General features: G+C 38.9%; 1 protein-coding gene across 1 annotated transcript in view; it reads right to left on the bottom strand.

The window, feature by feature from the left end:
- LOC134172544 (cytosolic phospholipase A2 epsilon-like) overlaps positions 1-19,817 on the bottom strand; it is a 31,399-nt gene that overhangs the window by 1,350 nt on the left and 10,232 nt on the right. Inside the window, exons 5-20 of the mRNA XM_062635713.1 lie at positions 19,325-19,456; positions 18,624-18,664; positions 14,186-14,228; positions 13,579-13,642; positions 12,174-12,316; positions 11,944-12,033; positions 11,180-11,217; positions 9,470-9,605; positions 7,588-7,724; positions 6,175-6,397; positions 5,141-5,255; positions 3,448-3,585; positions 3,116-3,223; positions 2,101-2,292; positions 1,489-1,658; positions 312-498 (exon numbers count right to left, since the gene is read on the bottom strand). Coding sequence (XP_062491697.1) covers positions 312-498; positions 1,489-1,658; positions 2,101-2,292; positions 3,116-3,223; positions 3,448-3,585; positions 5,141-5,255; positions 6,175-6,397; positions 7,588-7,724; positions 9,470-9,605; positions 11,180-11,217; positions 11,944-12,033; positions 12,174-12,316; positions 13,579-13,642; positions 14,186-14,228; positions 18,624-18,664; positions 19,325-19,456 — 1,957 coding nt within the window. The remainder of the gene's footprint in view (positions 1-311; positions 499-1,488; positions 1,659-2,100; positions 2,293-3,115; positions 3,224-3,447; positions 3,586-5,140; positions 5,256-6,174; positions 6,398-7,587; positions 7,725-9,469; positions 9,606-11,179; positions 11,218-11,943; positions 12,034-12,173; positions 12,317-13,578; positions 13,643-14,185; positions 14,229-18,623; positions 18,665-19,324; positions 19,457-19,817) is intronic.

Genomic DNA, 19,817 nt, shown 5'->3' with positions numbered 1-19,817 from the left:
TGTAGAGTAGAAGAGCTTGTGCTGAAGAATTACCACTCATGTCGCTTCTATTTTGGGAGTTTTACTTTCATACTATCTCTAGTAAGTCCTGTGGAGTATATGCCTACTTTCATCTCAAATGTATTAGGAGAGCTTCTGGAATTCTCACAGTTCAGATGCACTCACACAGTTCGGAGGTGTTTTTGTCACCGATGAGACTCATAATACCAGCATTAGAAAGAAGGTCAGAGATGACAGTGAGATGTTAGCTAGGAAATGGATACACTAGGCAAGTGACTTTAAATTAAAACTACTAGCCAGAGATGACTCACCAGGAGCTTTATATTTCTTGAAGGTGTCATTCACTAGGGGGAAGAAAAGCACTGTTGGAGCTTGTGGACTGTCAGCATCTTCAAACACATAGCATTCCTTCAAGTTTTCCCTGTCTTCTTCACTTATCTCAATTTTGGGAAATGGAATTCCTTGCCCTGAGATGTACTTTGCAATCTGATCCAGAGGCTGGATGAATGAATAAAAAAAAATAAGTTTAGCACAAAGAATCAAAACTCAAAAATATCAAGAGACCTGGATTTTTTAAACTCCAGCAGCTAACATGAATATTGCTAGGTTTAAATCTTCCTTTAGGAAGGTATCAATTTTCACATGGAAACAGCCATAGTTATACTAGACATTGCTATTCATCTCATTTTCTCCATTGATTTAGGCAAAACAAAAAAACAATCACTTTTTTTGAGCTTGCAAGTGGAGCCAAAAGCCACAGGACTGATCTTATTATTCTAATGAAACAGGTTTAGAGGGAGAAGGCAAAGAAACTGCAAGAATGGAGAAGGAAGACAGCAGTTCAGATTATTCTGTATCGTCTTGAGTTCTTATTTACCACTTTCCCAATCTTTCTGTCCTCTGCAGTTTGTGATGTTTGACAATGACTCCCTATTAGCAAATATGTTTATCAACGTACCTTATGAACTCATCAAAGAAAAGCATTTTTAACAACTATATTTACTTTAAGCCTATGTTTATTTTATATTATTCTCATTATATATGCAACACTAATATTATTTTTCTTTATGAATCAGGTCAAGCATCAGCCTGTACATTTCCCTAAAACTGATGAGAGAAAGAGGCTCAGAGACACATAGGTTTTCCCATGTATTATGTTGAAATACTGTGAAGACTTTGCATTGCCTCTACAACTTGCTCAGTTAAAGGATAACCAAAATCAGTATCGGAGCTCAGTTAGCTCTTTAAAAACTCTTGGATCCACTGCAGTGAAGATCTTGATGATTTTGAAATGTCTGTATCCAGTACAGTCTTCTAATAATCTCCTTAGTTACTGAGAAATACGTCACCTAATAATCTAAATAACAAAGCAGATAATAATCATATAATTCCTACTGCAGAACAAAAAGCTAGTTGGTTTAGCTGATGAGTGCTAGAGACCAAAAGACCATGAAGGAAAAACATCCCAGATGCCATGGCTTATCTTACCAGTGTCTGGGACCCTCCACTGTAATTTAAATGCAGGAGGACATCCACCTCCCTCTTCGATCTCAAAAGCGGTGGGTAGCTTGTGTTGATGAAAAACCCAGTATCAACAAGGGAGAGCTCATCATCTGCTGTTTCCATCAGTTTATTTGGGAAGGAGTCTATCACTGTGTCTGCAACACAAACATTTGTCATTATAACAAATAAAAAACCACAACTGACTGCTCTGCAGAAAGGTACTGAAGGAAGAATGGAGAATTTCTTCTCCCCATTTTCCCTGCCTTCCTTTGACTGACTAGCAGCACTGATTTACAGAAGGGACACACTGCAGCTTTTTCTGTCATTCTCTCCTGGACACTCCAAGCAGCTTTGGCTGAGCTCACCCTGCCCACTGGAACACAATGTCCAGACAGACAAATTCAATTTCACTCCTCAAACCCAACCCCAAAAATAAAATGCTGTTCAAATCTGGCTTCCATGTTTTCCATTTGTAGAAGGGAGAAGCAGGATTTCAGAAGCCAGTCTTGTCTCTTCCTTCTTGTTGGAAATCCTAAAGGAATTCCCAAATCTAAACCTCTCCAAAATTTTACTAAAACCCAGACTGTATTACTGTGCCTTTCCATGTAGAAAATCCTTCACTCTCCAGGTACTTGCTATGCATCTGTAAGCCTCTGATAAAATTGGGATACTGTGCAATGGTTGGGCGTCCTGTCAAGACATCTCGCAAAGCCGAGGAGAGGGCGCTTGAGGGAGTGAATAGACATGTGTCTACCTCATAGGGATTCATGGACAGAAAGGGTTCCTCCTCTGCAAGAAGGAAAAAAGTAGCTCTGAGTTAGGACAGTTTTCAGAAATTATCAGTATTTTTAAAAATGGAGTAACTAATAACCACAGTTCTCACCATCCCCCACCCCACAGGTTAATCAAACATTGCTATAAGCCTTCAAGGTCTATGCCACCAAATAAAACTCAGCATTATGCAGTGAATTAAGTGACAGCTACCTGCAGGCAGCAAGCTGCCAGGAAGTAAATACCACCTCTCACTGCAGGCTTCCTCCAATGATGCCCACCTCTATTGCAGTGTGTGGTGGAGGGGAGAGCCAAGTCCCAAACATACAGGATAACACTGGCCGTTGAGCAGGACACCTTCAGAATGCATGTGAGTATCACCCAGCTGCAAATATTAGCTAAGTTAGGAGGCCAGCCACTCCAGGCTCCCTGTGCAGTTAACAGCAAGAGTAAGCTTTCTCCAAAGGCAGTTTAGGGGAGAAAAAAAGCCCTGCACAAGAGCCATTTTCTCTGCTGGCAGCGTTAGTGGCCAAGGAGGACAATATTCTAACTTAACAATCTTAAGATGTGTTCTCAGCACAACATGATTTTTACATGTCTTCTGGAGACTCTTTTTGTGCCTGTTTGTCCTTCAGAAAAAGGCACAGCTTTGCCAAAGTTGCACAGTTTAGTTCTAAATCAGGCAGAAAGTTTTCTTAGCTGACATCTCTGCTTTTCTTTCCTCATTTCTTTCTCTGACTTCAACAGCATATCTCCAGGCATTAGACCTCTGCACAGGAGGTGCAATACATTTAGCATGCAATATATACTGGTAGTTAAAAAAAAACATTCATAATCTCACCAATATCTTTTACTCTGTCTCTGGTCCATCTAGACCAGAAGTCCTCTGAATCAGTAGCCAAATTCCAGACATACATCACATCTATGGAAAATATACTACTCCACATGCCTGTAATGTGAAAGAGAAAATAGAAACTGATTGGTGGAGTAGTCTTGGATGGATTTAAATTGATATGTACCTTGAGTCTTTCCCCTTGGATACTTCCTTTCTGTCCGTCTGGACATCTTTGTATGCATATTGCCTAAATATGTCCTTGCTAATACACAAACCATGTGATCACTCACACCAGCTACCACTCAAGTAGGCCACCTTTCCCTCTAGGCAGTAGTCACCTTGCATATAGCAGATCCGAGTCTCTGGGAGCCTCTTCACCATCCTTCCCATAAAAAACTCACTTCCAAAGTGTTCTGCAGGAATAGATGCTCCATATTTCAGGAGACTGACTTCATAAGGAGTGAACTCCAGCCACTCTACGGCAACAAACAGCCAGATCATGAAAAGGCAATAATATGTTAACTGTTGCTAAACAGAAGAGTATTAGAGAGTAGAAACAAATAATGAGACAGACATTGGGTAGTTCATGGCTAGTTTATCAGCTATAGGTATATCTATATTGCCTGCAGTACTAATGCCATAAGATCCTTTCACATCAAGGCAGGGTGGTCCCAGACTGTGATACAGCAATCTCCAGCAGAAGAGCCCTGGTTTGAATGAAACCATAAGTATTCCCTGCAGTTAATCTTATGCAAAAGTGTGTATTGCTCACAGAATCACAGAATCCTAAGGGTTGGAAGGGACCTCAAAAGATCATCTAGTCCAACCCTCCTGCAAGAGCCGGGTAACCCAGAGTACATCACACAGGAACTTGTCCAGGAGGGCCCTGAATGTTTCCAACGTAGGAGACTCCACAACCCCCCTGGGCTGTGAACCTGTTCCAGTGCTCTGTCACTCTCACAGTAAAGAAATTTTTCCTGATGTTCACATGGAACCTCCTATGCTCCAGTTTACACCCACTGCCCCTTGTCCTATCACTGGACATCACTGAAAAAAACCTAGCTCCATCATCCTGACATTCACCCTTTACATATTTGTAAACATTGATGAGGTCACCCCTCAGTCTCCTCTTCTCCAAGCTAAAGAGACCCAGCTCCCTCAGCCTCTCCTCATAAGAGAGATGTTCCATTCCCTTAATTATCTTTGTGGCTCTGCGCTGGACTCTTTCAAGCAATTCCCTGTCCTTCTTGAACTGAGGGGCCCAGAACTGGACACAATATTCCAGATGCGGCCTCACCAAGGCAGGGTAGAGGGGGAGGAGAGCCTCTCTTGACCTACTAACCACATCTTTCTAATGCACCCTAGGATGCCATTGGCCTTCTTGGCCACAAGGGCACATTGCTGGCTCATGGTCATCCTCCTATCCACCGGGACCCCCAGGTCCCTTTCCCCTTCACTGCTCTCCAGCAGGTCAGCCCCCAACCTGTACTGGTACATGGGGTTGTTCTTCCCCAGATGCAAGACTCTACACTTGCCCTTGTTGAATTTCATCAAGTTCCTGCTCATGTATAACTTGTTCTTTCCAGGGCACCAGGCTTGGTGTGGCTCATATTAAGCAAATGCTGTGAAAATTAATATTATAGAAAAGCAATTTTCCTGACAGTGGACCCAAAAATTCTAAGTTTTCCCATTCAATTTTTCAAAATAAGACCACATGGAACCATCATACAAATTAGTTTCATTACAAGCTTTTTGTGACGAGGATAAATTGTGACTTTGGCATCTTCCACAGTATAACTATATTTTCACTTCTGATAGTGTAGAGAACTCACATTCTAAAGACTTAACATGTTTGGACTTTTCATTTTTAAGTGTTAGTCACTATTATCTGACATTTTTAAAGGTTTTTTTTTTCAGTTAGAATGAAAGGTCTATTATATTATTAAAGTTGATTACATGAGATTACATTCAGTCTTAGTTAAGATTCCTTAAATTATAAAGTTGTTAAGAAATCTAAATCACAACCATTACCTCTGAATGCCTGAGCACTATAGTTGGACTTGAGGTTGATGGCCACGTAGACGGGCAACGGGTTCTGGCCATTATCCACTGCCTGCCGTTGGTCTGATAGTCTATGCTCATCTTTCTGGTTTTGATTAAAAATGGTTAATGGAATGAGGTGAAAAACAATTTGCACTTGAAATAATATAGTGTGAACTGTCAGGTTTATCTAGGTTTTCCTGCCCCTTCTCAGCTCGCTGGATTGTTCAGAAATATCTGCCCCATGATATTCCAAACTTGGCAAGTATCCCAAAGGAAGCTACACCCTATATGGATTCTTGGATTTTGACATATGCAGAGAGGTTGACTGTAAATTGAGCCAAGGAAAAAAAAACATTCCCAAGGAGAAATACGTGTCTAAGTGAAAGGTAAGGGAATTTCCTTGGCTGAACTTCAGTGAACAGAATAGATCATATTTTAAGATGCTCACAAGCAGATGCAAAAATACACTCTATTGCACATGACAATTTCAAATTTCCTTCAATAAACATAAACCAGAAACAAACTACTTGAGTTACACTATTTTTAAAGTATTAAAATTTACATCACACTTTCTAAAAATTAGGTAACATATTTAGAGAGTGCTTTTTCTGCTGTTTGAATCTTTTCCATATGCAATCTATAAGTAAGTTACTTTACAAATGCATATCTTCACTTATGCTAGTGAAGTTAGTTATTTCAAATTTTTAAGTGTCTCTTCTAGTCAGAATATTTAATGTCCAAAGTAATTAGTTTACATATCAAAATATATTTTTTCTCAGGATTTTAGTTTCTTGAAGAAGACAGAGCATCTTTGCCTGCAGTGCCATAACTCTTTCAGTTCAAAGTCAGCCTCACTTTACAGCAAGAGAAGTATTTTAGTAATGATCTGAGTACACAGAACTTAATCAGCCACTAAACTATATTTGCATTAATGGTACTGAATGGCATCCCAGGATTTATTTTCCTTTATAGCTATAGAAGTCCTCCAGGTTTCTGGAAGAAAAAAAAAAAAAGAGTAATACCTTGTCATGTAGCATGGATTCAATGACAAGCCCCCAAAGGTCTATGAAAGAAGTGTTATGTCCTTCTTTAGCCCTTTCCATTAGGTCATTATAATAGTACTTCAGACAATCCAAACTAAAACAGCAGATCTTGGATTTGGTCACTTGCTTGCGAGCTTCCTTGATTGCATCCTCCAGATATTTTTGTGACCAATTAGCATCTTCATATAAATTTGCCATTGTCCTGAAGAAGCATTAGAAGAAAATAATGAAAGAGTAGTAATGCTGTGGTTTGGCTTCAGAGAACCTTTGTGCAACCTGTTTGCCTGTTTCTTAGTTCTTATGGGGTTCGCAACAAAAATTTAAGCACACCTAAAATACTTACGTCAAGAGCAAACAAAACCTCCAAGCACTCCTGGGTTTGATAATAAAAGTTTACATGGACTCAAAAATGATCTGAGATATTCAAGGGATTTAAAAAAAAATAGCGCCTGAGGCTATTAAATACAAAGACTCCACAAGTCCTCAGAAAACCCATCTTTGAAGGGGTAAGTATTCTGGGGAGCAGTCATTACCAGTTTGCTCTCATCCAATGTTTGTTCCGAAGTACCTTCTAATGGCTTCTGCCAGCGAGAGAACTGGACACATCTGAGTATGGCCATTTTTAGTGTCTCCTTGAAATCGTTACATAAACAGGCACACTCAGATTTCCACATGCATACAGAGAAGTTAAAAGAATTTTGGCAAATATTTAGACAAACCTGCCATAAAGGTTTGGAATTACTTAAAAGGACTGGCACAGAATTCAGTGCAAAAAACCTCCCCACTTCCAACCAGGTGCAGAGGAGTGGACCTACCTAGAACCCACTTGATTAAATACTTTATATCATCTGCTGTATGCCCACTGGGAGAAGAGAGCACTTTATACTGACCAACCACAGCTGCAGTCTCTCCAGGGTCAGTAACTTGGCATCACTTGTTGGACTGTCTGTGACAGCAGTAATTCCACTAGCCCCAAATATATCTTTACCAGAGGGAGTTACACTCTAAATCCAAAATGGAAATGAGAATAAGCAGCAAATGGCAGGCATAAATTCTTCTTCTCATTTTTCTTCAATTTCCAGTCTATAGATGAATTTGTTGCGTTTAGTCTAAGATATAGCTGATAAAATATGAACAGGGAATAGAGCATTTACATGAAAATATCAGGCAAAAACTGTGTCAATGTGGTAAAAAAGGCAGCTGATGAATGTGATGATTGATCTCTTATTCAGTGTGTTTAGTTTCTTTGCTCTAGGTGGAAACAGTGGAGATTGTAGGGAACATGGAAATACTGTTGCTTTACTAAGTGCCGTATAAGCTGATGATGCTGTACAAATAGCCAAAGGTATTGAGCAGAAGTACAAACATAAACCTTGTTTGGGTCATTCTTACCATGTGGTACCTGATAAACCACCAATGTACGAAATGCAGTCTAACAGATTGAGTTTCTGGAGACCCAGCAGGCTGCCATACATTGCCGTCAGGGATCTGGTCCCTCCACCAGTAGTCGTGATGGCCACAACTGGCACCTGTACAATACAGCAAGGCAGAAGAAGCGAAGGGTTGCATGTATTAGTGACAAGCAACCCTTCTTACTGCAGAAATCAGGTAACAAGTTACAGGCATTGGTACAAATAGTGACGTTACTTCATGCAAAAAGGATGTGATTGTTGCAAAAGGTTCTGTTGCCACCACCTGACTGATGGGAGAGGGATGTCTTGTGTCTTACCACTCAGGTCGGGTGGGTGGGAGGCTGTTTGCTTAATATATAATTGGAAATCAACCTCATCACCCTGGAATTCTTCTCGAAGTGTGTTATTAGAAGCTGTCATAGAAAATACAGGATTTACCATGCCCGAGCAGATTAGGGATCCGTGATTCTGCCTCTAACAATGACCAGTGTCTCGAAAGAATGCACAGCACCCTGTAATCAGCCAGACCCCACAGTAGCCAAAGCCTTCCTGGCCTCAGGCCACCAATTACTTTATGTCCTGAAGCACAACCATCAACAGGGCTTCCCCCATTCCAAGGTCCAAGTGTGATTGAAGAGACAGACAATTCTTCTTTTAATCTTTTCCCAATCTAGTACAATCTTTTCTTCCGTTAGCATCTTGAGTTGTGTGGATGTTTACATGCCCTATGGAAAATGGCTATTTATACCTATCAAGTATTAGGTTCTAATTTTATCGATTAGAATAATAAACTAGAATAATTTCAAAAAGTTACATTTTGGTTTTATATTTTCTAACCTTTTTCGTTATGAATTGAAATTCTGATGTTAGTTTATCCTTTTTTTTTTCAGTTCAAATAGAAGCCAAAAAGAAAGAGGGCATTTTTTTTTTCTTCACAATTTTGAAGTTAAACACTTGAATAAGAGATCCAGACTAAACAAACCTTTTGAAAAAACAGTTTTAGTCTTGCCATTTTACTATCACCACCTAAACCACTTTCTATGGGTCAAAAAACTCAGAGAGCTATGTGAAAATATTATTTCCAGCGTTCTTGAAAATCTGATTTCCTATATTATTCTCTGGTATGAAATCCAAAATAAGATTATTTTAAAATGTGTATCCTATCCACAGCACTGTTTCTTTTCATTTTCAGCTACAGATTTTTTGCTGTTGGGATGTCTGTACTTCAACAATTTTCAACAACCCAGCTATGCATAAGCACTTGCAAAGCTTATGGCTGAATTATGGAGGCAGAAGCAATGGCTACAGTGATAAAGCTACACTTTGAGTCAGCTATTTCATCTATACAATTCAACAATGCTGTGAGATTCACTCTTCTTTCTCATCTTAACAGTTTTATTCTAGTCAGTTTTCCCAACAAAACACCTTTTCTGCTGCAGAAACCACTGAAAGTATTTTTACTCAGATGTCTGGGTGAAAATTTTTGTTTTCTCCCCTGCAAATGCTTTACAAATGCCAAGACTAGCACCTTGTCACTGAGCTTAGGCACACTATTTCCCAGGCAACAATCCTAGTTGTTCCATACTTGCTCACTATAAATTTTCCTCCTGAGACCCATGGGCAATTTCAGGAATGGATTGAATTAAGGGCCTGTTCAGAAGTTTTGGGGCTACAAAGGCATTTATCCTGCCTTCCCAGCTCTGCTGCATGAACCAGCTTCTCTTGTTCATCTCTTGCCCTAGGTGGCCAGGCCTGCCCCAAGAACATCAGGATTAATTAAGCTGGTTTTATTTGTGGTTTTGATTTATAGGCCAGGCCCCCATCCTGTAGAGGAGTTGCTACCAGGGACTGTATAGCCTTGCCTCATGCTCCTTCAGGTCCTCCTCTAAATGAAGAATCTTTTTCAGAGCAGCAGCAACATATTTCTTCCTCTTCCGCAGGAAGTCCTGCTCTTCCACGCACAGGCCAAACCCCAAGCGCACATCCAGGTCTCCTGAGCTGGAATAGACAATGGGACAAGTCAATGCACATCATTTATAGGTGCTTTCAAGACCTGTAGGGCAGGTGAATTTCACAAATCATCTGTAAAACATACTATATATTGATCAATGAACAAAGAAAAAAAAGCATTTCTATTGCCAGCAGGGAGCAATAGTGAGGATGAAGAGGAGTTTCCAAGGTGCTTTAGATTTTTGCCAACATATGCACAAATACAAGACACGCAAGCCATGGAAAGATCACCAAAATGGGTAATTGCAGTGATTACTTTTTCTGTATCCATTCCATGTCACTGTGACATTCTGGAAAACTCAAGTAATATCAGTATTTAAAGTGAAGGTATAATGAGTTGTGTGATGGAGCTTGAACTGCAGAGCAGGCATCACTCCCTGCTCAGCCTCTGTCCTGTGAAAGCCTTTCACCTGTGTGCTGAACAGATTTCTAGATAAGCATTTGTAAGCTTCATCCTGCAAATATATAAGAATATTCATCATTTTTTCCACGTAAGCAGCCACACTGAATTTTTTCCCTTTAGAAATGTGAAGCAGAATCCAAAAAATATGCAGAAAAACAAGCTACAAAAGCAATAAAATGGCAGCTAATGCTTTGTGCCTTCAACATAAATGCACGTTACTGAAAAGAGCACTCAATATTGACCAAATCGTCTGAGTCACATCACCCTCTGGTGGCTGCAGACTCTATCCTGAACATTACTTTCATCAATATTTTACAAACCTGAATGTTTCAAGGGTTAATGTTAGTAACCTCTGTTTTCCGGCAAATTTGGTAATCATAGTGTAATTTTGAAAACAGAATAATGTCAACTGATTGACCTTATAAAAACAAACACCTTTTTTTAGCTACAGACCAAAATTTCTCTCTGTCCTTCTGCAAATCTGTCCATCAGATTTACATCTGAGTATTTTGTTATGGGCTGGGATTGAACAGGTAGCTCTTCTTACGCTCTGAATTTCATCTATACAAACTGCTTCCATGCTCTGAAAATCCACCTTGCTTCCCTTCTGTATATCACCTAGTAGTAGGGATGCTATGGACCGTTTTTAGCTGCACTATAAAACTTCATTGTCTTTGATTTTACCTATCACTTCTGCAAGTCTGTCCTTGTGAGTGAGTTGGCAAAAATGCCAACCCAGGTCTGAGCTCCCATTCTGCTCAGTGAAGCAGGAGAGAGGGGCAGAAGCCAGGCTGCCCTACATTTGGTTTGTGACTTTGCAAAGTTAGGGTAGAGTTTATTTCAGTCATAATACAGATTTAGCTATTGGCATAAATGGGCAACAAAACTAATATGTGAGTAGTACAGTTTTACTCGTGTCTGAGAAGAGTAGTCATAAAATAGAGTAATTTACTCTGAAGAAACCTACCAACTCTCATAAACTCATATTGAACTGCATGATCCTGTAACTGCAGTAGACTTGCACTTACCTCAGGCACCACATGAGCACAGGGCAAAGCACTCACGGGGCATGTGTTCTCCTCTCCACCTATCATAGAAAAAAACCTAGATAACTAGTTTACAGTAATCCTGGATGATAAGAAAAAAGAAGCTATCTTACCATTTTCTTGCTGTCAAGCACAAGTGAAAAGAATGGTCCTAGAAGTCCAGAAAATAAAGCTAATTACTACCAAGTTTTAAAACGTTTCTTTCCTTACATTCAGGCAATGTTCATTCAGTAAGAGAGGAAGTTCTCAAATACTAATTCATATGGCTGCAGACGTTATTTTGGTACAATTCACCAAAGTCCCACTCCCTGCTCTGGAATCAAATTCTTTCTTATCTAACAAGACCCTCTGGGGCATTTAGCATACCACAAGCTTGCGTGTTACACCAGCTTATAATGTTCACACTTAAAAGCAGCAACAAGAATGAGACAAGTTACAGTATTAAAAAAGAAATACGTATAGTTACAAACAAAAACTCTCAATAATTTTGAAGTTATGATTGGAATTAAGTTTATATTCTGGATATTATTATTATTGTTACTACTTCTAATACTACTACTACTAGCCATTCTGGAATTACCCCAATATCCCAAAAGACATTTCTGAATACATGTGAATAATGGTCATTTCTGTTCCTTGAAACCACTTGATTTTAATCTTGGGATGCAGGTTTGTAATGATTTTCATATTATTCTAATTATTGTTAACACCTCCTTTCTATAAAGTAAATAGGACAGTGTTAATATTTTTAACACTATCAATAAATAGCTGCTAATACTTTACACAGTGATTTTGTTAATCATCTGGTGACTTATTTCTAGGATAATAAAATATTGAAACAACAAAATATTTATTTCAAAAGGTTCACAGCACTCACCTCTTCTACTGTTATTTCTTTCTGCAAAGGGAGTGAATTCAGAGGGAAAGAAAGGACCCCAGATTTCTCCTTTTCATTTTTATCTGCCAGCTGAAACAGTGTAAAAAGTGGTAGGGATGCACACATGAAAGGTTTGTCACCTCTATAACTTATTCTATTAAGAGGGCTACTTAACTTTTTCTTCTGATTTCTTTAAGGTTAATGATAACTTACAGGAGGGGAACATTTACCTCTTCTGGTAATACAATTTCCAGTCTCGTCTGGTCATTTATGATGCAGTGAAATATGATGAAGTTAAGGCTGAGTTCAGAGTCCAGCAAAATCTTTTGGCTTCCTTCATGGGATCCTTTCACTATAAATGTAAGCTCTTGGTCTAAACACAGTAATAGGGGAGGGTGGGGAAGGAGGGAGAGAGAGAATTTTTACTATTCCAAGAAAACAGACATAAGTAATAAAATCCACTTCTATTCTGAACACTTTCTGTCTGATTTTCCTGACACCATGGTAATTAAGTAGAATTCAGTGGCCGAAACAGAAATAGAACATCAGTTTAAAGGCATTTTGGTTTATTCATGTTGAGCAAGACAGTCATTTAGTTGATGTCAGTCTGTTCTGGTTCGTTATGTACATTTCATTATAAGTTACAGTAGTCATAGAATCATAGAATCGTTAGGGTTGGAAAGGACTTTAGGATCTAGTCAAGTGATTCAAACCCCAAAATCAAGCAGTCTACCTGACATGTACCCTCATTGCTAAAACTGAAACCATCTGTCAATCCAAAGGCTGTGTTCCTGGCGCAGAAAAGGCTTTACATTTACAGAGAGATTGTATGCTGTTCTCTTGCAAGATCAGGCCAAGAGGCATATAATTTTAGGTCACTAGCCTTTCCTCCCCATGTTACATTTCAGTCTGAAACTTCCTTTAATGCAACTCAGCCATTGCTGCATTTTCTCTATAAAGGTCAATTTTCGTTTCATCAACTATCTCAAAACAGCCATGATTTTTTGAGATTTGCTTCATAAGCTGCTTCACACAAGTTACTGTTTATTTGAATTACTTAACTTGAAGACTAGTGAAGAGTCCTAATATATTTCTTAGAGATACATTTTAAAGCAAAGTCCTGATTTGATAGTGGCTTCTATTTTGGGCAAACCCCTTTGATACATTTTTACACCCAATTTAAGCACTTAAGTTTACCATTTTTTGCTCAAGCAACAGCAGCAACAAAATCTCTTTCATAACCCTGAATGTGCAGAAACTTTGTACATATACAAACCCAAATTAAACATACAGGATAAGATTTCCACATATTAATTGTAACATAATATTAAAGATCTGACTTTGCTAAAAATTTTCATTTTGAATGAGCAATTAACAGAGAGAAATGAGGATTTTTTCCAAGTGTTCAATTCTAGTATAAATGGCTCTATTTTTGCATCAAGTTAAGATCTGGCTTGGAACGAAATACTTGACATATATGGATTTCAACAGATACAATCTCTCTGCAAGGTGGGGCATGGTGAAACTAAGTGTTATGTGACACAGCTAAAGTAATAGATTATTAATTTTTCAACATCTGTTGTAAGAACTGAATCACAAAACAAAAACAATAGGTTAATGAAGCAATAACCTCACTTGTGGATTGCTGGTTCAGCTTCCCTGTATCCACTCTAACCTCCAAACAGGAAACCTCGCGTGCCTGGAACAAAAGATAAATGATGATTGAGAGAAGAGCAAATGTGATTGCAAGTGATTCATACTGTTCTTAACCAAACCCTCTAGTTCATCAATGAGCAACATAATTGTTATCTATTACTGTGTGTTCAGATAACAAAGGCAATAGTGACAAGACATTTTGCGAAGTCTGAAAGTAAAGAGGAACAAACAACTCATGAGCTGCTTGAAGTTGGAAATACAGATTAAAAAAGATGAGACCTATTCAAAATAACAGGCGTATTGATATATGGGACTATTCTTGTGAGCATGTTATCATTTCTTCATTAAATCCCTGATAGTTATGGGTTTAATGAGAAAATAATGCGTGGAAAATTCAAGTTTATAGAAGAAAGTAGGTGGCACATGTATGCTGACAGCAGCCTTACAACATGCTAACAACAGATCCTTTTTCTCAGTAGGTCTGTGGCTGCTAGTACTGGCTTTGAGACACAGCACAGTTTCCAGAGTTAAAAATATGAACAGTTTTTATGCAGGCAAGAAAAAGATTGTAAAAAATATACATTACCACTAGTACTCCATTAGTAATAATGGAATCAGGATAGTCTGGACTGAAAAACAAAATGGGAAATATAATGTCATGGGTTGGACAATTCAGATAAGTATTTAAGTCTGTGAGTTAATATATTACTCATTTTCCCCATCAACTTTGACATTTCTGACTAACATTCTCACTCAAAAATACTTTAAGACTTTTAGCAAGCATAGTTTTGATGACAAGCTGAAAGTTTTTCCATCCACCCATGGCAAAATATGCAGCTGGGCTTTAACTCCAATGGGGTTTTTCTGCTTTAGTAAACCATATAGTATGTTCTGATATGTGGCATACTGAGTTTGAGGAGAGCTGGAGGCTGTTACGTCCATCTTGATTGTTTCGATCATTACATAGTTTTACACATGTATGCATAAAAGTTTTTCCACTTATCCATCTAGGGACAGATGTGGGTTCATACACTGCAGACACCAATTTTTATATTCTTAAGTATTTTTCCCCTCAGAAAAATCAGGCAATCTCTCATTAAGGATATCTTATACCATACTATTTTATTGAAACGCAGGTGCAAATTCATTCAGTACCTCCAAAAAAAAACCAAAACAGATTAGTCCAAAGGCAATACATACATACATAAAATTATAAGGGTTGAGCAGCAACTCCTCAACCTGCTGCAGAGAGTATGAGCTGTTTGTTCAGACCTTACAAGCTATGGATTATAGACTCTGTAGCCACATATATAGTTGAGATATGTGTTTCATCTCAGCTGAAGTGAGGCAATACCCTTCCTTTAAAATCAGATGAATGACACTGTTATCCATTTTAAGGGAAGGTTTGTCACCTCTGTTAGATTTCAGTACAAATACAAATGAAAATAGCTTTAAAAAATTTCTCATGACAAAGAATTCTCCAAAAATGACAAAGCTCACAAACAATTTAAATTTTCATTTCCAAATCAATATTTTCCTGTAAGAAGAAGATATAGATTGGTTAAATACAGTGCAAAACACTCAGAAAAAGCTTTCAAGCAAAGAAAGCAAACAAACAAAACAAACACGCAAAGAAATGTGCTTAAATACTATTCAAGGGTTTTTTTCAGACAAAAAATACTGCACTTCATTGCTATTTTGTAGTCAAATAGTTGTAATGATACAGACATATGGTGTCACTGTCCTCAAATACTTCATTAAGGAAAGCACAGAAAATGCATGGTGGATATTAAAAGATAGCAGCCTGCATAGCCTGGTAAAATGAAGATGGAAAGACAGGAAATGTCTCTTGATGGAGGTAAATACCCAGTAGAGTGCGTTATTATTTGATGTATTAGCATCCGCAAAATATAAAGTTCTGATACTTAGGAGGTCCAGGGCATGACCTTCAAACTGGAGGAACTGACACAGTTGGACACAATGGCTTGGAAGGCTCCTGGGAAGAACCAGGACAAGAGAGGCATTAAGAACCAATGGCTGAGATGTTCCTTTTAGCCATCTGTGGTCACTGCTGTAAGGAAGCCCAGATGCTGTCCCTTTTTGGTTACTCTCCACATGGCACTTGCAACATTTATATCTTGAATTTCAAGGCTTCTGCTGGTTACAGCATAAAGAGGATGTTTTAAGAACAGCAAAAGCGCTGACCTTGTTCTGAAGCTATCAGATTAGCTATGGCTAGAAACCCAACTAAGCTGGGTGCAGAAGAGCCCCCACTATCCAGGTTGGCAAGGACCTTTGTATTTTGCCTATCTCTGGCACCCAGAACATCCACTTCTCAAGACTTGGCTGGTAATTTCCCTAACAACCAACCTGTTATTAGACAGCCCTTATCACACATGCTAACATTCCTGTCCTATCTTCCATCACAGTTTGTGATTTGTGGCCTTTTTTAATGCAGACCTCAGTTTTACTGTGAGAATTGGGAGCATATTACAGCCTGTGGCCAGGGAAGCCAGGAACAGAGACCCTGGGCGTCTTTCTTCCCTAAAAGTCTATTGAAGGGGAGCTTAAGACTGCAGCAGACTTTGTGAATCAGGGGATCACTTCTCATCACCTGGTATTCATTAAACTGTTACCTCCTCTTTTGTCTGATCGTGCTTCACTTACAACAATATGGGCAATATTGTAGGGGACGTTACAGTTACATGGATTCTTAGATTACAGGTCACATTTACAGTGGACTACTCTGCATGAGGGATCATCTTTCTCAACACAAAACTTTTGCCTTCAGTACTGTTTGAGGCCCTGTGGCTTCTTGACACAAACACAAATGTGAAGAGTACATTTGGCCCCCAGTGGGTGGAGACTCAGCAATGCCTAAACCAAATGGCTAGTGTGATCTGCTGGTCAGGAAATTTCTCAAAATAACGCAGCAGAACTATAGAAAGAAAAAAAGACTTTTATTTTCTAAAAATTATGCTTTTGGCATATTTTAATAATATTTAACTTCTATACAACTTTTTGTACACCTATTTACATTTATTTGTAATAAGTGGGCTTTGTTTTAAGCATCGTCTTTCACATTTGAAATACAAGAAAAGGGAGGGGGAGGCGAGATGAAAAGTTGCGTTAGAGTAGTCCTTCATTCTTCTAAGAGATGTTTTAGATGCAATTCCTCAACTTGGAACATCTGAAAGATAGAAAGAGGCCAAAAAGAAGATCAGCAGACCCAGCAAATACCCTGGGGTCCTCAGACCTCTCCTTGGAAACTCAAAGTACCTTTCAGTTCAGTAGAAGTCTCTTTGGGGCCCCTCAACATCAGATGTGGGCTTCAGTAGAAGTCAGAGGGGAGGGGGATGTTGAGTGAGCGAAGCCATCTGGTGAAGCGGGATCCTGTCTCTGTAGCAACTCGTGGAGGCTCATGCTGGTTCTGGACCCTACCAATGGAAACACAAGAGAGAAAGCCCACATTACCATCGATAATCACCAGAAAATTACACAGAAAGCACTAAAGTACTCAAATCAGCAACCTGTGTACAACGACCTTACCTTTTCTGTCACTGCTGCTCGAGGGCAGCAGCTCTCATGCCAGCTGGGCTCATGTTATGGGCCCATAAAACATTGGGCAGGCGTTTGCAATCACTTGGCTTGGTTGCTGGTGAAAAAGCACTTGGAGGAAGGAGCATGCCTTCCTCTCTGTGTGGTTAGGATCAAACATCTGGCTTTCAATACCTGCCATGTGTAGTGGCAGAAAGATGAGCATTTGCAGGTACTGCAGGAGTGGTGCAAGACTGAGGCAAAATGAGAGGGGTTTTTGCAGTTGTGGAAACCAAACTACCAAAACGAAGGCTTTCTTCCATTTTAAATAAAAGATAATGGGAATGAATGCACGAACCAATTTCATACAGCCCACCAGGGTATCGTGAGGGAATTTTCACAATGTTCTTTGGTAAAAGTAACACAAAACCCAATTCTTGCAATGACATCAATGGGCAGACAAAAATAGGAGTCATAAAATCACTACTGTAGGTGCAACCCAGAAAATTTTCTTGGCTGGGGTCACACTTCATGTGTGATATTGTTTATCTGAAATGCTGCAAAGAAAGAACAGGCTAATACAGTAAATTTTGCAGTTGATAAAGTCTGGAATGAAGACGGAAAAGGAGTGAAAAGCTACTTCAGATAGTGTCAGACAAAATGTGCTGATGGGAATGATTACTAATTTCAGAGACAAACGGCCATATTTACCTCCAAGAAAGTATATTTTCTTTGCTCCCATCACAATATCAGTTTTGTAGAAACTGTACTCCATGGTTAGTTTTACTTCTTGTTAACACTTCTGACTTAATCTGTGTCTCCAGGAAAAGAAATTGGCTACAGGGTCCGATAGAAGAGTTGGACAGAGCCGGCACACACATGCCCCAAGACAAATTCCAGCCTCTGTCCCCCTATGCAAACCCACTCTAGCACAACATCCAAGCCAGACAACCTACCTAGACCTCCCTCATCAAGAGATAAGATTATCAAGAGTGTGATTCTATGTACCAATTCCATAAGCCATCCTCTAATTTGCAAACAAATGAAGATCTTAGGCCATTTGGGATGTCTACTGGAGCTGCCTTCCCCAGTGAAATTATTGGTGTTGTGACCTCATTGTGATAGGCACTCTTTGTCTTGTCTATTGACATCTAGGCTTGGCACTCCTTCTTTTATGTGTCAAAACCTCTTGAATATTGTAATTGTCATCATACTTCCTTGTGTATTGATTCAATGACAAAAAGAGAACAGGATGAAGTTGGTGGCCAGGAGGTAGCAGTCAAAGAGGGCAAAGATGACATTCTCAGATATTCAAAATCTTCAAAATGTGTATCCTGAAATCCCAGCTTACTAGACATAAATAAAAACACCTAGATACTCCTTTCAGAGACCATAGATTTGAGAAGCACTGTCACATATCAGCCAGGTTCTCAGACTATTTCTATATTCAATACAATAGTTTATTTAGAATTTAGGACTCTACTCACGTGTTCTGCAATGTGAACTCCACCTCCAGCTCCTCACGTGCCTGAAGAGAGGGAAAAATGAAAGAAATTTATATTACTCATTTTTCTTCATAGCTTTAATTGTACCAATTACATATAATTTGTAAAATATTTATTTAGAATAGCACTTAAGAGAATTCCCAGAGCATAAGAATAATTGGGAAAAAAATAATCAACAAAACCACAACATCAATAAAACCCCAAACAACTATGCCAACCAAAGATACCGAATTTTAAGATGCTGAAAAAGCAGTTGCTAAAACTAGTTTTTTGAGGTCTAAATGCCATATGAGCATGGAAAAATAGGAACTTTAGCTATTCTGCTAAAACAGCCATATTCAGATTAAAATTCGCAACACAAAAAGAACTAGCTGCTTTAATGTTATTACAGTTGAAAGAGACTGAAAATTAGGAACTTATACCAAGAGCCAACAAATGAGCCAGAAATACTCAGAATTAAGGCACCAGGTATTTATTTCTAGCTGCTTCCATCCTAGATTTTTAGAGTGGAGATTTTTCATAACAAAAACCAGGAGGGAGCCCTTATACAAGGATTTATATTTTTTCTTGTAATTTCAGCAAAATCCATTTAAGTAGATTTTTCCTAATACAAATCACTGTAAAAGGATATATTTAGATGAAAGGAAAGAATTTGCTTTGTTCTCATCAATTCCATTGCTCACCTGTGGATTCAGCTGAAACTTCACTCGAACCGTACGTCCTACGGTGAGTTTATCTATATCGAAGAGAATTGTGCAGAGTTCATCATCCCTGGTGACCGTGTCTTCATCACAGACCTTCAGCTCCAGCACATTCTGCACAAAGAGGTTAAGAATATCATGGAGTTATTTCTATAACTAGAGTTCCATAAAGCAGGAAAATCTCAGGCCTAGGTCTTTCTGCATCCTCTAGTTTTGGGAGAAGAAGGAAGAAGCAGAAAGAGAAGCAGAAAAGGGAAAGAGGTTTGAGAGTATTAGACTTCACATTACTGGTAACTGTACATACACAAAGCAGGCTTGCCTGCCTGGGGAAATTAAACAAGACAAGCAGGAAATGAAGAACATTCGTGAATTTGTGATAAATAAGTGTGCTAAATCACAGAATCATAAAATGGTTAGGGTTGGAAAGGACCTCAAGGTCACGTTTCTACCTCTATTGTAGAACATAAAGAATGTT

The sequence above is a fragment of the Pezoporus occidentalis genome, unplaced genomic scaffold (genome assembly GCF_034315485.1).
Source record: "Pezoporus occidentalis ecotype Australia unplaced genomic scaffold, CSIRO_AGI_Poc_V1 ctg46, whole genome shotgun sequence".
NCBI lineage: Eukaryota > Metazoa > Chordata > Aves > Psittaciformes > Psittacidae > Pezoporus > Pezoporus occidentalis.
The sequence above is the reverse complement of the archived record's forward strand: the minus strand, read 5'-3'. Positions and strand labels throughout refer to the sequence as shown.